The sequence below is a fragment of the Patagioenas fasciata genome, chromosome 1, assembly GCF_037038585.1.
Source record: "Patagioenas fasciata isolate bPatFas1 chromosome 1, bPatFas1.hap1, whole genome shotgun sequence".
Taxonomy (NCBI): Eukaryota; Metazoa; Chordata; class Aves; order Columbiformes; family Columbidae; genus Patagioenas; species Patagioenas fasciata.
Window position 1 is genome coordinate 110,313,760 of NC_092520.1, and position 16,677 is coordinate 110,330,436.

Here is a 16,677-nt window from a genome sequence, read left to right on the forward strand (position 1 = left end):
AGCCATTGTATGTCATGTACTGTGACATTGCTTGCAGCAAGCATTTTTCATAGGAAGGATGATGGACCATATATAAGCCCTGTCATCCTCATATACATTGCAAACATATAAACCTATATGTATCCTTTGGGTATCAAGGTCAGCTGACTCTTAAGGTCCCTTTCTGTTTTCCTGCCCAAAAAGGTGAATCTGCTTCTTGGGTGTTTTCTGTTTGCTGTTTTTTTGTTGTTGTTGTTTGGTTTGTTGGTTTTGTATTTTATGTTGTTGCTGGTTTTGTACCACTGTAAGCCAGGACTTATGCTATTTAAATCAAGAGTTACTTTGCTTTACAATAGCATAAAAAAGGGAAATGGTGAAAATGCAACCCAAAATTTGTTGAAGCTCCTTCAGCTGCCCGTTTCCTTCATATTTTCTAAATAACTGATAAAAGTGTTTCAACTTTAAAATATAAAAGAGGCTGTCACCTTTTAATTTTGGACTCATGGAGTGACTTAGTCTCTCTGGAACTACAAGGTAGTTATCAGAACAAGTGAATCTGTGTTCTCATTTATTACAGTCTACATTAAAAACCAAACAAGTCAGGGGTTACAAATGATGGACGGCTATTCATTTTATTTCTGCCAGACTCCCATGTCAGCTGTTGCTCAAAAACTTCAATAAAAACTTTTCACTTGGGGGAGGGAGGGGAGAAAGTCTGTTTTAAATTAAGTTAAAAAGAAATCACTCCTTTAGCCAATAAAACAAAGTGACTACATAAAAGGATGCTGTCAGAGCTTAGTCTGTATTTTGACTTCTATTCCATTAACGCCCTTCTTTTTTTTCCACTTTATCATACTTTACAATACTACTTAATGTGAAAGGTCCTCCCAGGTTGAGATCATTGAGGATCCATGAGTTAGTGGGAAATACTTCACTTCTTAAACATCAAAAGCTACCTTTGAAATGTTTATGGTTGAACAGTCAATGATTTAATTCTATTCTGCATTAGTATATGCTATATATTTAAAAATACAACAGTGGTTAAATTAAAAAAAATCCAGTTATCGGTTACGAACACAAATTGTGAAGAAGGTAACAAAACAGGAAACATTCCACCTAGTATTCTGCACCACTTGTTTCGATAAATAGTGGTTTTGATTGGTGAAGGCTGCATTGCTAACATGTTGCTTAGTATCACAGGTCCAGCTGAAACAGTGATGCAAGATACCCAAACTAACCCAACAGTTTCTCTTAGGTGACCCATCGGCAAAGCATTTAGCCAAAACTTTCCCCTAGGTCCTGATCCCCCTAAGCAGACTCATGCACCTCTTTTGATCCTATGAGTGAGCTAACAGTTCAGAATTGTGTTTGAACACTCAAATAGGGTTTGCATAGTGGTTATTTAGCTTGACTCTTCAGAATAAAACAACCAATCCAAGCAATGAAATAATGCAAGGAAAAGCTCAACATATTCGCAAGAACTATGTAACACTTCTTATCAATATTTTCCTGTAGCTCATTTATGAAGACATATCATGAAAATCCTTCTAAAGCCATCCAATCTCTCTGATCTGACACTTCCCTTTGCACCCCATCCTAAAACTCTACCCACAGCTCACTCCTAAAATTTTCATAGCTAATAATACCTGTGCCACTTTACCTGTCCCCTGGAGGCAAATCACCTTATCACCTTGCTCTGCTCCACATTATTTAAATCAAACTCAGAGCACTTGTTTCTGATCTGCACAAAGCTTGAAATCTGTGGCTTCCACTTCAAATCTTAAGAAAGCTGGTGTGTCTGGAAGTCTCTCTGAGTCTTACCAAATCTAACAGACAAATAAAAATTACTATTTCCCCAGAGTCTTTACCTTGTTTTTATTTTTAGATATTCAAAGCTATAATAACACTATCAACTTAGAGAAAGCCTTGTTTCCTGTCGTGGATTTTAAGTATAATTGCAATGAATTATTTTTACTTTGTAGTTTAAATCTGTATTTAAGCTATCAAAATATTGGATATTTCATGTTTAGTTTTTATAAGAAACTCAGTTTTCTTTTAATTCAAACTATAGACAGCAGGGAGTTACTACACTAATGGGTAACATGAGCACAAAGAAGAGTGTTGATAATGTTCTGGAGCATATGTGAAGTAGGAGCATTAGTCACAGCCAATAACACATACTAGGTGGACGTTCTTCAGCTTTACACAGAGAATATTTCTGCATCCCCACCAGGATAAACACATTTTAAGATTCCAATAGCTCCATCTGCTGTTGTCAGTGCACCTTTTTCTTTTCCTTCATCAGAAGTCCTTACACTTTCAGTTAAACACGTTTGGTAAGCATTTTAGTACTGAAGCCCATCTGAGAGTTCTGGCACTTCTGTTTGTATTGACTCTATGACATAGATTCCCAGATTTTTTAAAAGAGTTCATCAAATACAATCTTAAAGGTACAAACAGAAGATGTCTAAGACAGGCCTTCTCTTCTACTGTAGCTGATTAATAAATGCTAAAGAACTTCAATGTGACCTCAAGGCTGCAGAAACAGAAATTCAGATCTGCAACTAAATAGACAGTAAAGTCTAGTAAAGCTGATAAAAAAAAAAAAGTAAAACCGAGTCTAGTCTGACCAACACTCTGTGGCTTCATAATAACTGATATGAGATCTGTGTGTTACTGTAACTCATTTGATCCAGATGAAGTGACATGTTAATATACTTTCGAAATAAATGTTTTAATTATGAAAGGTTAACAAACTGCAGTGTAGCCCATGAAAGAAATAAGCATTAAATATAGACTAAATAAAAGAAACCCTTTCTACAGTCTGTATTAACATGTCACTTCATCCACCTTCTGTGAGATTTCACAAATATGGGAGAAGTACTGTAGGAAAACCCAGGTGCTTGAATGAGAAACCCATTTTTCTTGGCTGCTCTCTGGGTGGTATCGGGGCCAGATACAGGATTGGCTGTACTCAGCAGAAACCAGGCAAACCCAGCCTTTTAAAGGTACTACAGAAACCTGTTAGATCCATATTTTTAATTCCTAGCATCAAAAATAACTGCGGAGGTAGACAGTTGGGCTTTCACTCCCTCTTCACAGGAATCTTAGTAGAAATGACAGGCTCTCCAGCCTTACCATATAAAAGCAAACCAAAGACAAGACAGTTCATTTTTTGCTTCAGGACAAAGATTCCAAATATTGCTTACATCCTCATTTTGGAGCAAACTTAGTTCCAGCAGAATCAGAAACTGAAAACACTGTGGTTTTTCAAACAGGGCGTTGGGCTGTCTCTGGCTCTCTCCTGCTTGGTTTCACTCGCCAGTCTCGCCCTATGCTTGCACCTATAGGTCACGATTCTCCATCCCGCAGTACTATTTTTCACTAGTGTTCTCCATTTGAGACTTCCAACAGTTTCTGTTTTCCTGAATCGTAGGAGAGAAATGTCCTTCACTGTGAGTCAGTTGTGCACTCTCACACCACTACTGCATGTCATGAAGTTTCTTTGCCAGGAGTGTTACAGTTCCTCTCCCACAGCATCAGGCTCTGGAGCAGCACTGCTTCGCAACTCTGCTGTGAACCTACTTTGTGAACAACTGATTGCCTGTTTTTGTTAATTACTACTGTTTTGAAATAATAAATGTGCATGCAACAAATGCATTAATTTAAAACTTCTGCTTATTACACACAGCAAAGTCACTTCACCAAACTGATCATTTTTGCTCAAGACGAGCACACAATAGAAGCAACATTGTCCACCAGGCTGGGGACAGAGTAGCTAACTTGGCATGAGAGGAGGCTGAGAGGGAGAGGATAAGAGCAGAGCACCTGGGAGAAAGTTTTCCTGCCTTTTCAAGAACACTGAAGTGGTCTCCTTGAGGCAAGATGGCATATGCCAGCAGAACAAAGCCACTGGAGTCTCCTTAAGTATCCTCCATCTTCTCTCTCCATTAACTCGATTTATGAGGTGCATTAGGGAGCATTTGAGGGCCAGGCTTGGAAGTAGCAATTACTCTGCTGTCACTGGTTTAACATCTTTGCTCTCTACTTCACATTTCCTACAGTCTCACTCTGACCTTGTACATGCTTTAAATGAGGGAGTGAATGCATCGAGTTCAGGCATTTGGAAAGGAAAAAAACTTGACTCTTTTCAGCTGTTGGTTCCTTCACAACAGCTTCACCTCAGATCAGGGCAGGACAGACTCTGGATCTGCCCAGAATCAGTGGCAATTTTATGAATAAACAACACAACAACACAGCCAGCAAAAAGTGTGTGATACCTCATTTTCATAAAAGAGCCACAGACTTAAAATTTAGGAGCCAGCTTCACAGTAGCAAAGATTCCCTTCCCTTCCCTTCCCTTCCCTTCCCTTCCCTTCCCTTCCCTTCCCTTCCCTTCCCTTCCCTTCCCTTCCCTTCCCTTCCCTTCCCTTCCCTTCCCTTCCCTTCCCTTCCCTTCCCTTCCCTTCCCTTCCCTTCCCTTCCCTTCCCTTCCCTTCCCTTCCCTTCCCTTCCCTTCCCTCTTCTTCCCATTAAGGTATTTCCTAGGCTTCTCGGTAGACAAATTTTTCAGTTTGAACATTATACTGGGAAAAGGGTGCTGATATAGGGGAATTGAGTTGGGCTACTGACAGGTATGACATTAAGCAAAACCAGACATGTTTAATGAAGAGCACAGATGTCACACCACCGAAGCTAATGTGACAGACCAAAGGCAGGAAGGCTTGACCACAATACTTTTCCTGACTTCCTTCAAACAGACATTCAGAGCCTATGGCCAGCTTCTGAGAAAGCGTCAGCTCCTCTCCAAAGTTCAAATAAATATACAGGGCAAAAAACCCACAACTGATGTGGCATAAAAAGAGGTTTCTGAAATAAAGTGGATCTGTCCTGTTGAAGGTTCTGTAGGTCGGTGCCAGTATTCTGGATTTGCACAGTGGTAGGTCAGCATCTGTTTATGGAATATATCAAATTCCACTTCTTCGGCAAAAGAGAGGATCTGCTATGTTGTATACCAGTTACAATTTCTGTTTGGATTTTTAGGCTTGCATACCAAGAATCACAGCTTCTCTAGAGAACACAGAAAAAGGTATAAAAATATATACATATACATATAATTTTCAAAATAGTTAAAACTGTAAGCATTGTTTTTCTGACAGCTTGATTCTTCAGGGCAGCTTGACAAGAAAAAGGTCACCACTGTCATTTATTACACTAGAGATCACATCATGGGGTGCTGCAACTGAGAACCTCCAAGTGCCTCAAGTGCCTTCCTTCTTCTCCTGGCACTACTTTTTTTTTTTTTTTTTCTTTTTGATTCCTAGATGGGACTTAAGGCAGCTGCTTTACACCCAGGCTCCAGTTTCTGCTGAAAACTAGGATCCCTATGGCTCCCTGGTCCCCAGTCTCTTCTCCTTTCACAGCAGGATACCTGTCACTGCAGGTGAGAAGCCTCCTCCCTTCTGTCCCCAAACTCAGCCTCTCAACTGGAAATTCAGGTTCTTGCCACACTGGAGGAGCACGATGGCGAAGTCAAATTTGCAATACTGTTTTTTCTGAACACAAGAAAAATTCTAACAACAATGTTTGTCTTATTCAGCACAATAATATCTTTCAGTCATAAAATGAAGTGCCTGATTTCCTGCTTGATCCTTCTTGGGATAAGCATCTCCAAACCACGTCTCTCTAAGCTCCAGCCTAACCAGGAATCCACCCAGCACTGAAGCCTAGGTCAGCTTTTACTGTCAATCATGACACATATTTGCATAGGAGTGATGACAGAAACAGATCTAACAAAAGTCCTTTCAGAACTATCTTGGCAAGGAGAAGCAGCTGCCAAACATAATTTTGGGAACATGCAGGGAACGCATGAACAACCCTGGCCTGGTGAGATAACATCCTTCTTGGCAGTCAGCAGCAGTCAGACTGGTGCTCAAGCCACTAACAGCTGATTGCAAAGCTCCTTGAGATGACCAGGAACACACAGCCAAGCGATGCCAGCCTTGGGTGTGAGAGCACAACTCACACAACCCAGCTGCTTTTCTCAACTTTCAAGCTCCTGGACTGTCTGTAAAAATCACTGTATTTTTATTTTCATTTAGAGAAAGCAAGGTCCCAGCACTTGTGATTGAAAACTTGGTAACATTCTGGGAGTTCAAGCTGTGACTGAGCCAAAAAGTACAGCAGAAGAGCTTCTCCACGGGAGGCAGGCCAAAGCCTTTGGAGCTTTAAGGCATCTCTAGATCCCGAGGGAGGGTCAGGAAGATGTGCCGGGGAAGTTTAGGTTGGACATGAGGAAAAGGTTCTTCCCCTAGAGGGTGGTGGAGCACTGGAACAGGCTCCTCAGGGAGGTGTTACGGCCCCATGCCTGACAGTGTTCAAGAAGAGACTGGGCAATGCCCTCAGACACATGGTGTGAACTGTGGGGTTGTCATATGCAGGGACAGGAGTTGAACTCAATGATCCTTGTGGGTCCTTTCCAACTCAGGACACCCTGTGATTCTGTGACTTTACAGCGTGCTGCTCACTGTTTTTCATACCTTTGGGCTACACTTTTCTGTGTACAAGGTGTGTTGTTTTGTTTTTGACAGCAAGTGGCCAAGGTAAGCTTCCCACCATAACAACGGCAACACTGTTGCAGGAGAGGGTTCACTCCGCTCCCTGGGGCTCGTTAGCGCGGCCCAAGCACCACCGGGACACCCGAGGCGAGGCCCTCCGAACCAACCCCCCGTCTCGCGCTCCGCGCTCTCCGGCCCGCTTCCGTCGCGTCGCGTCCCTTCCCCCGCCGCGCACTCGACGTCCTGCGGCCGCTCCGATTGGCCTCTTCCTTTAACGCGTGAAGCGGCGCCGAGCGGCGATTGGCCGCGGCGCTGCGACGGGCTGGAGGCGGGAGCGCACGTTTCAGGCGGGGGACGCGGGGGGGCGGGGAAGAGGAGTGTGGGAGGCATAGTCGTGCGGTTGCCGTGGCGACCGGGCGGCCGTGCCCGGAAATGGGATGGCGCCGGGAAGCGCCCAGAGAACGCCAGCGGCCGGCAGGTACGTGTTTACGTGCACGCGCGCCGACGCGCGCGCCCCCACTCCCATTCGCCATCCGCCATCCCCCCCCCCTCCCTCGAGGCGGCCGCTGGTTGCCCGGGCGATCAGCCTCTTAAAGGGCCCGCGGCGCTGGCGGGGGCCTCGGTGCGGCCTGCCGGGGAGGAATGCCCGGGTCAGGCGGTGGGGACGTCGGTGGTGAGCGGGGCCGGGCGTCCTCGCGGGCGGCCGCAGGCAGGTGATGTTGCCTTGTGGTTCCCCCCGGCAGGAACAGGCCCGGGATGGAGGCCAGGGTGCCGGCGGGGGGGGCACACAGTGTCTGCATGGTGTCGGACTTCTTCTACCCCAACATGGGAGGCGTGGAGAGCCACGTGTACCAGCTGTCGCAGTGCCTCATCGAGCGGGGCCACAAGGTCCTGGTGGTCACGCACGCCTACGGCAGACGGAGGGGCATCCGCTACCTCACCAACGGGCTGAAAGTCTACTACTTGCCCCTGAAGGTGATGTACAACCAGTCCACGGCCACCACGCTCTTCCACAGCCTGCCCTTGCTCAGGTGCGTATTTGTGCGGGAGAGGGTCACCATTGTCCACGCCCACAGCTCCTTCTCCGCCATGGCCCATGATGCCCTCTTCCATGCCAAGACCATGGGGCTGCGGACAGTTTTCACTGACCATTCCCTCTTCGGGTTTGCGGATGTCAGCTCGGTGCTTACCAACAAGCTCCTGACAGTGTCCCTGTGTGATACGAATCACATCATCTGTGTCTCCTACACAAGTAAGGAAAACACAGTGCTGCGAGCAGCTCTGGACCCTCGGATAGTCTCTGTCATCCCCAACGCTGTTGATCCCACTGACTTCACTCCAGACCCGTCAAGGAGGGATGATAACACAATAACAATTGTTGTTGTCAGCAGGCTTGTTTACAGAAAAGGTAATGTGAGCTAAAATGTACGTTTATTTTCCATATTTTCTTCTTTAGGGTATGGTAAGAAAGGTCTTGGTTAGGTGCCACTTACGCTGTATCTATGGTATGGATTGGGTTTTCAACAGGAGTTGTCAGGTGGCAGTTCAGAGCTTTTGTGTCTGTGTTTTCAGGATTAAGAAATGCACATTTCAATTTGCATATGCTGGGTTTAGAGGTATATTTCTTTTGTACCATTGAAGATATTGGAAATTAAGATCAGTAAAATGGAAGGTTTGGCTCATATTTGGGTTATGATTTAGGTTTTAATCTATATATTATGTTAGAAGTGTAGTAACTTTTTTTTAAATTAATCAAGGAACAACTTAAGTGATTTTTTTCTATAATATTTGTTTCCTAATAGTTCACAAGTTGTCTTTTTTTCAGAAATTTGCATTCAACACTGTAACTGTCTTCAAGAGGCTTTTTTTTTCTTTTTCTTCAATAGAGTTATAGCAGTAGGCTACATCATGATAAGTCCTAAAGTCAAAGACAATAGCGGCTTGCCCTATGTTTTGTATTCCTAGGTATAGATTTGCTTAGCGGTATAATTCCCGAGCTGTGTCAGAAATATCCGGAATTACATTTCTTAGTTGGAGGAGAAGGACCAAAACGAATCATACTGGAAGAAGTCCGGGAGAGATACCAGCTACATGACAGGTTGGTTCTGTGCATGTCTTTGACCTTTCAATGTACTTCAAGGGTAGGGAAGACAACAGCAACACCCTTTCTGCCTGCCCCTCTTCCCGTAAAAAAACTCCAAACCCCAAAACCTTGGGGCTGGAGCCAATGAGATCTATTGAAGGCAAGGCAGATAGACCAGACACTGACTGAAGACTTTCAGAGCTAGACTATGATCCTGCGTGTTAACTCATAGGAATAGACTGTATGAACCTTCACTCGAGTCAGAGGAAGCTGACTTAGACATAAATTTATCATCTTGCTCTCTGAAACTGTGGTGCTTGGATCACATATGACATAGTCAGCTAGTTTGCGTGACTGCTTCTTGTGAGTATGACTGCTAGTAATTTGTTCCAGTACAAAGCTCTTCAGGGTAGTGTTTATCTAGTATGTGTTTTTATGGTACTGCAAACATGTTGATTTGGTGCTACTGTGTTACCAAAATGTTTCTGTGATGCATATGCGCTTGTGTATTTCATTGTGGTTTTCTTGTTATTCAAAGACAGTTTTATGTGACAAGGTTGTTAATTTTCCATTTCCTTTTCTGTTTTCTGTTGCCTGCCCTGTACTTCATTTCTCTGGATGGGCAATAAAATTGTTTGTTAGTATTATTTTTATTTTGCCCTTTTCTGTTTCCCAGTATCTCTTCAAAATAATAGGTCCTGATCATTGTATCCTAAGTACTTCCCCCCAGCGCCCAGACTTTGATATTGATCCCATTGAAAATTCAGATAATGGATCTAAATGAAGAAAGGATGACAGGTCTTAATTGTTAACTGCTTGAAGACATGTTCTCTTACAGAACTGCAAAGCTCAGTAACGATATTTTGAAGCAGTGCCATTAAAACAGAGCAACTTCTCCTCTCAACTTTATTTTCAGACGTTTCTTTTAGTGTGAAACTAAGCAGCAGAGTCTTCTATTTCTTCATTGCTGGAAAAAAATTCGAGAAAATGGAACAAACATGTCTGTGTTCCTGCTCTCGCTATATAAGTGTGAACCATTGGTACATTTTTCAGAATATGTGTAACATTATGCAGCATTATTAGAGCACAAATCTAGTGTTTATCTAACTTTTTTTTTCCTTATATGCAGGGTTCGTCTCCTAGGAGCCTTGGAACACCAAGATGTTAGAAATGTTCTAGTCCAGGGGCATATTTTTCTCAACACCTCCCTCACTGAGGCCTTTTGTATGGCAATCGTGGAAGCAGCAAGCTGTGGTTTACAGGTATATTAAAAAACAAACCCCCTCAACCATCTAGAATGCATGTATCCAGTTTAAAGTAAGTTCATCATTAAATACCATGTGCTCATAATATTTGATTTCATCTGAGGCTCTGTCTTTACAAAGGTGAGCAAATATTATCCCCATTTACAGATCACCTGGAAGCTGAGGATTAACCTTAACTGCTTAAGCTCCCAGAAGAAACTTGTCCAGAATTGGGAAAAGCATGTAGATCTGCTAATTCTCGGTTCTTTGAAATAACCAAACTGCCTCTCTAAAATGTTATTTTGTATGTACTCCTTTAAAGAGTTTTGAGGTATCTGATGTTCATGAAGGTTTACTTTGACATTGCTGTAATGGTGCATGAGCATGGGTTGACTTTGGTCAGTCAGACATACTGAATTACCAGACTGAACTATTGAATTAGAACTGTTTTCTTCCTGCACCATGAACTGGCATTTGTTTTCATATATTAACTGAGGATGTATTGTCCTTATCACATAGGGATTCAAGATAAGAAGGGGAGAGAAAGCAAGTAGTTAAAGCCCTTTCTGGACTATTTACAACTCAGACTGACAACTCTAATTAAACAGACAGATCTAAAGAACTGAGATTCTCACATTAAAATCTAAAGAAACTTTTTAAAAATATAGGCCGATGAGAGTATCTAACATACAAGAAGTATAGAAAATGTGAGGGCTTTTTTTGTGTCAAATATCTTTGTAGTAGTTATTATCTAGTTGTGGCAGTTACTCCCGTGTCATCTGTTTTTCCCTCTAGAGGTTGAAAGTTCTGCCATTTCCTTTTTGTTGCCTGCTGTTTTAAGAGATGATTGTATAACATGAGCCTTAGTAGTTTCTGATTTCCCTTTAAAAATAATAATTCAGATTAAAGTTACTGAACTTTTAAAGAAATTCATGTAAATGTTCAGTAGATCTGAAAGGATCAGCTACAGGTGGATGTCGTAAAACTATCCTCTCCAAGTAGAGGTAACAGTTTACGTAATGGAGTATGGAGAGAAAGTCCAAAATCTGGTTACATAGATTTAGTTGTGTACTGTGACAAACAACTTTAGAAAAGATGCGTCATAAACCATTCATTAGACCAAGTCTTATGTTTTATCATGCTATCAAAGAATCATTCTGAACATTGTTAAAGATAATCTGCTGTGCTAGGTGTTTTCTAGGGCCTAGCCTTTAGTTCACATACAGGTAAAATTCACGAAACATGGTATCAGTGTTGCCTTCATGGCAACCACTCTTTTTTTTCCTGTTTTTTTTTTTTCCCTATTGATCTTAAGTGCTGCATTTAAACATTGTGATAGCAGTGTCATTGCTCTATTTTATTGCTATGCAACATGTGTGCTATTTCTTTTGTTTCTTTCAAAGGTGGTGAGTACAAGAGTTGGTGGGATTCCTGAGGTGCTTCCAGAAAATCTAATTATTTTATGTGAACCCTCTGTGAAATCTTTGTGTGACGGATTAGAAAAAGCTATTGCCCAGCTCAGATCAGGAACACTACCATCTCCAGAAACTGTTCATAATAAAGTAAAGACATTTTATACATGGAGGAATGTAGCAGAAAGAACTGAGAAAGTATGTATAACCACTTCTTCTAATTTCTCTTAAAGTACATTTTGGAAACAGCTACTTCTTCAAAACACTACTACGTACATTCTCTGTCTAACCTTTCAGTGTAATTTTTCATTGTGTTTCCTGTCAAACATGCATGGCTTAAAAAGATTCAGAAAATACTTTTTTTTTTTTTTTTCTTTTCACAAATACATTCCTAGATAGGTGGCTTTTTTCTATTTGCGTTTTTTTCAAGCCATAACTGCTGATGAACATTCAGAAGAACATTCTAGATCTTTAGTTACATTTCTACTCATATATTTTTTCCAGTCTTTGCATTAAGTGACTGTTCTGCAGTAACTGGAAAACAAGCTGTATAAGATGTAAAAAAATTTATGACTAATTTTTTTCTGCCACTTGCTAACAAGTGGTTTAAAATCATGAGAGGTAGTTTGATGCCAGTAGGCTGAATATAGCTGAATTTATATGAGGCATGGATGTAATGAAACAAAATTATCACACTTCTGAAATCGTATTTCAGGATTAGAACTGAGCTTCTGACTTCAGCCCCTGTGTCAGGCAAGAGAATAGCTGAATCACAAGCCTCTTAATTACATTGTTATGTACTCAGATATATATCTCTCAAGTCTCCTTGAAGTATCACGTACAACCAGTTTATTTTGTAATTTTCAAGCATTGTTGGTACAATTCATTTAATGATTTTATAACTAAGCAACATTTCAATTGCAAAGTTTTTTATAGAAGTTAGTCTAGATTTCAGTTTCCTTTATAGCTTCTTCTTAAAACAAAACAAAAAACTCTGTGAAGGAAAACGTTAATGTAATTGGAGGACATACGTATGGAACTTACATTGTACAAAAGACAATTGTTAAGTGACCCATAGGATGATGTCTGAAATGTTCTCAAGGAAAAAAACTCTGTATCCTTTAAGCCTATCTTACGTTGTGTGTAGCGGGTACTTATATTTCTGTTCTATGAAACATGGGATTATGTGTGTATATATATATATATATAATTTTTTTAGCAGTTGTAACATGTATTTGCTTTTCATATTCATTGAATTTGAAGAATTTTACTAAGAATTATTAGTACTTATTTAAATAAAAGTCAGTATCATATTATGATTTGCTTGATTGTTCAAATCCGGAGATTTGGAAGACTGCCAACTCATCTATGAGTTCATCCATCTTTGTGTTGAAACTCTAGTAATTGCGTGTTCAGACTCTTTTACTATGACTGGTGTGAATATGAGATTAAAACCCATTCAATTAATTAAAAAAAAACAGCCCTCCCTATATAACTTTAAAAGAGAGATAAATTATGCAGCCTTCTGATTTAGTGAAATGCTCTTGAGGTCTGTAAAAAAAAATTAAAATATTATTTTCCTTTTTCTCCTTAAATAAATTGATGAAATTTCTAGAACAGTACTCACAAATCAACATTTAAAATCTGAAAAGCTTATTTTGGGTTAATCGTTGTCCCATCTAGTAGTCAGGAATAGCTAATTTATTTTGCATACTGACAACAAAATACTGCCTGATTTTTGAGGTAGATCTTAACTTCCTGTCTCTTCTCCTTTTAGGTGTATGACAGGGTTGCAGATGAAGTGGTTTTACCAATGGATGAGCGACTTAACAGACTAATGTCTCACTGTGGCCCAGTGACTGGGTGTATTTTTGCTCTTTTTGCTGTTTTGAACTTCCTTTTCTTGGCATTTCTGAGGTGGATGACTCCAGATTCTGTTATTGATGTTGCAATAGATGCCACAGGACCTAAAGGAGCATGGACTAAACAGTATTTTTTGGGGAAAAAAGGAAGAGTTAAAGAAGAACTTCCAAGCTCCTGAAGTGCTCAAATGGAGAGGAAAGAACACATCAGTCACTACAGGTTTTAATGTTTGCTGATAGAGACATTGCTCTTAAAACTCTTTAGTTTCTTTCTGAAGTTATTGGAAAGAAACTTGGTTAAATGTGCTACCTCAATTTAAAATTATGTTTTAATTTAGTTTTGGATTCATGCAAATTTATAGGCATCTCTTTTGCACTTAAAGCTGGGAGGAGAACATGGGGGTTTATATGTATCAAAAGTTTTTGAGACAAAAATACAAGATATTTCTCAACAACTTGAATATTAGAGAAGGTGACTGTAAACTGTAGTGGTATTTGGGAAAGCAAACCAGAAAAAAATATTATCTTACAGTATTCCCTGCTAATTCCTGATATATACTGTGATTTTTATTTTGACATCTGTTTAAAATATTTAGTTAAAAAAAAAAAAAAAACAAGACACTTTTTCTCTTCTGAGATGAAAATCACACATGAAATTAGTCATTAAGTCTATTACCATGGAGATTTGAGAAACTTGGTTCTAGCAGTTGTGTCCCAGTGATAGTGTTTTACCTGCATAGCGTTATTATTTTGAAGTTCTCCCCTGGTCAGAATTGCATCATTCTAGTGCTAAATCAAAACTCCATCATGAAGTTTTGATGTTTTCAGAGGTGCTAAATTTGTCCTGTTCACTTACATGTGTGAAAGTGATGTAAGCTTACAGCCTTTTTTTTTTTAAGTACATAGGTGAAGATTTTATATTATTTAGAGATAACACAGCCTTTGGAAACATCTCAGGCCTGAAAATTCCTCCAGCAGACTAAGCCAAAGTGGGAAGTAACACATTTGTGTGTGTGCATGCATGAGAGAGAAATCTGTGAAGGGCTTAACAAGTACCATCGTATTTGCGCGCTCTCTCTCTCCTTATTTTTCTTTGTTTTATTTTTATTTTTTGTTCCCCTGATGACCAAAATGGCATTTCTGTCCATCTCTTGGAGGGACAGTGTTTACTGTGTGTGATTGCAGTTGGACTACATCAGAGACACTGTCAGACAGGTTCTGCAAGTGAAATCTCGGGAAGGTGTCCCTTAAATGGAAGTAACAAATAGGTGTGTTTTTCATGGAGAGGGAAAAAACAAAACCAAACAAGTGGCTCCTTGCATCTGTTAGCAGTCCTGAGTAATCTACACCTGGGACAAGAGGCAGCACAACATGTGAATGAATACGTGAGAGGTGGAATTTATCTCATTTATGTCAACCACCTAAACTAAGCCTTGCCCTGCCTAATGCACTGGATTAATTTCATTTTCCAGCATCACTGAAGACTAAACATTTTACCATTTTGTGACTCTGAGTATTATGTAGTGTTGAGCACTGTATTAATGTTAAAACTGCAATATGAATATACTGTTTTCAAACCCTTGAAGGGCAGTATTTAAAATGTAACTTCTGTTAATATCATCTTGTTTGTGTAGAGACGTAGTGACCCAACAACTGACATTTTATAATTTAATAGAACATATTTTCATGAAACACAGGAAGGTAATGTGAAATAAATGCCATATACAAAGTTTGTTTTACTAGAATTTTTAGCCTTTGATATGTAATGTGCAATATGTATTGTATTGCAATTTGCATTTTTCAAACTATATGTTAAAGGTAGAGGATAGCTAAAATGGTGCCACACGGATTATGGATAAGTGGGTGGAACTAAGGTAACATTAACTTTTTCAACTTTTTTTTTTTCATAACATTCAAGTTTGTAACAACTTTTTAAAAAATACTGATTATCATTCCAGGGAAATGTTACATATATTTTTTTAATAATATTTTGTTGATTCTGTTTTATTTCTTTTTGGTTTCTTGCAACATATACCAACAAAAGTAAAATTTTGAACAAGATTGTGAGAATCTATTCAAAATACTTCTCTCTTTTGTGAAACTTTATGTACTTATGAATAATATAATAAAACCTTGTTATAATCCTGTTTACAAGTGAAAGCGACAGTTTATCTAAAAGTTTATTTATCTTTCCATAAAGAATCAATATATTTCATTAATATGTGGGAACATGCAATTAGAAAATACAGAAATATCCTCCATACTGCTTCCTTCCATTACTGATGGTTGGGCTTCTTATGAGAAAGATGATGATTATAAAACTTTCTGCACAAGCTGCCACAAAAATTTAATCCATAACTGATTTAGCTATAAATATGCTATTTCGCAAGTAATATAACTGGTATTGTGGGACTGATTCACTTACCTACCTCATACAGTGGAGTAAAGGACAATGTCACTGAGTCCTTCACCATTTTAAAAAGTGTAAGTGGGTGAAATGGAAAAGTCTAAAATAATCAACAGTAGTAAAAAAATGGGCAGAGATAATGAGCATATTTTAGGAATACGTATTTAGAAATTAATCACTATTTAAAAAGTCTAAAATGTTTCAGTTGTTCTTGTGGGTAATATTTGATCGTTATGAAATACTAAGGAAATGTTACCAAATGGAGAGTGATACTGAGTCATGTCTTGCACAGAGCAGAGCCTCCTGCGTGGAGGTGGAAGGAAACACCCAAAACCTTCTATAGAGAAGATCCCTCCCTTTCCTAGAAGGGACCATTGATCCACAATTAAATTCCATCCCACAGGCACAAGCCAAAATTGTTTTTCTAATATGTTATATGCAAACACTGTGAATTAAGGTATAGACAGCATGTTGGTAGTTGAAACTTGTGCGTTAAACCAGAACAAGTATCCACTAAAGTATGAATGTAAGATTTGTCGTTCAGACTGTGTTTTAGGGATGTGGGTAGATCTGTTAGAAGGTAAATACACTGTAATGTACTTATTTTTGTGGTCAGGTTTTTCTGCATCTTTTAAAAATAAACTTATTTTTTCCCCTTTTGCTCTTTATTTCTCCTTGCTAGTCATTTTTTTTCATATATGCTTGTAAGCAAATAATTGTAAAATTGCATTTATGTTACTCCAGTAAAATACAGACTTTATGTAAGTAGATTTAAAAAAAATCAATCTCAAAAGAAAATGGTTTACAAACTTTTTAAAATTAAAAAATATTTAAGTATTTGTAATATTTGATTTACTACCATTAAACTACTCTCATCATATTTGTTGTGCAACTTTTATGACAGTAGCACATCAACTTCCACAGTTTTTCCTAGTTACGTTGGCATTGACATAGTTGGATAAAAGGTAGGTATTTTTTATTAAGGGAAGAAAACTAAAACACAAGATGTATTTCTACACTTGAATTTACCATTGTTCTGAAATTACGCATTTTTCTTGTAAACTTAACAGGTAGATTGGATTGTTTTCAGATTCTGACTTGCTTCAACACTGCCGTAACTCTGGAGGTGATAT

The 16,677-nt window shown here is 39.4% G+C and overlaps 1 protein-coding gene across 1 annotated transcript; it reads left to right on the forward strand.

Moving 5' to 3' along the window:
- Window positions 1-6,902: 6,902 nt before the first annotated feature.
- PIGA (phosphatidylinositol glycan anchor biosynthesis class A) lies at window positions 6,903-15,284 on the forward strand. Its single transcript, XM_065829296.2, has 6 exons — window positions 6,903-7,014; window positions 7,280-7,944; window positions 8,502-8,634; window positions 9,749-9,881; window positions 11,267-11,473; window positions 13,053-15,284. Exons 1-6 carry the CDS (start codon window positions 6,974-6,976, stop codon window positions 13,314-13,316), a joined length of 1,443 nt encoding a protein of 480 aa, XP_065685368.1. The 5' UTR covers window positions 6,903-6,973; the 3' UTR covers window positions 13,317-15,284.
- Window positions 15,285-16,677: the final 1,393 nt, after the last annotated feature.

Coding starts and splice junctions, on each gene's coding strand:
- PIGA (XM_065829296.2), top strand. CDS start 6,974: ATGGCGCCGGGAAGCGCCCAGAGAACGCCAGCGGCCGGCAG. Junction 7,015..7,279: donor AGAACGCCAGCGGCCGGCAG/GTACGTGTTTAC, acceptor TCCCCCCGGCAG/GAACAGGCCCGGGATGGAGG. Junction 8,635..9,748: donor AGATACCAGCTACATGACAG/GTTGGTTCTGTG, acceptor CCTTATATGCAG/GGTTCGTCTCCTAGGAGCCT.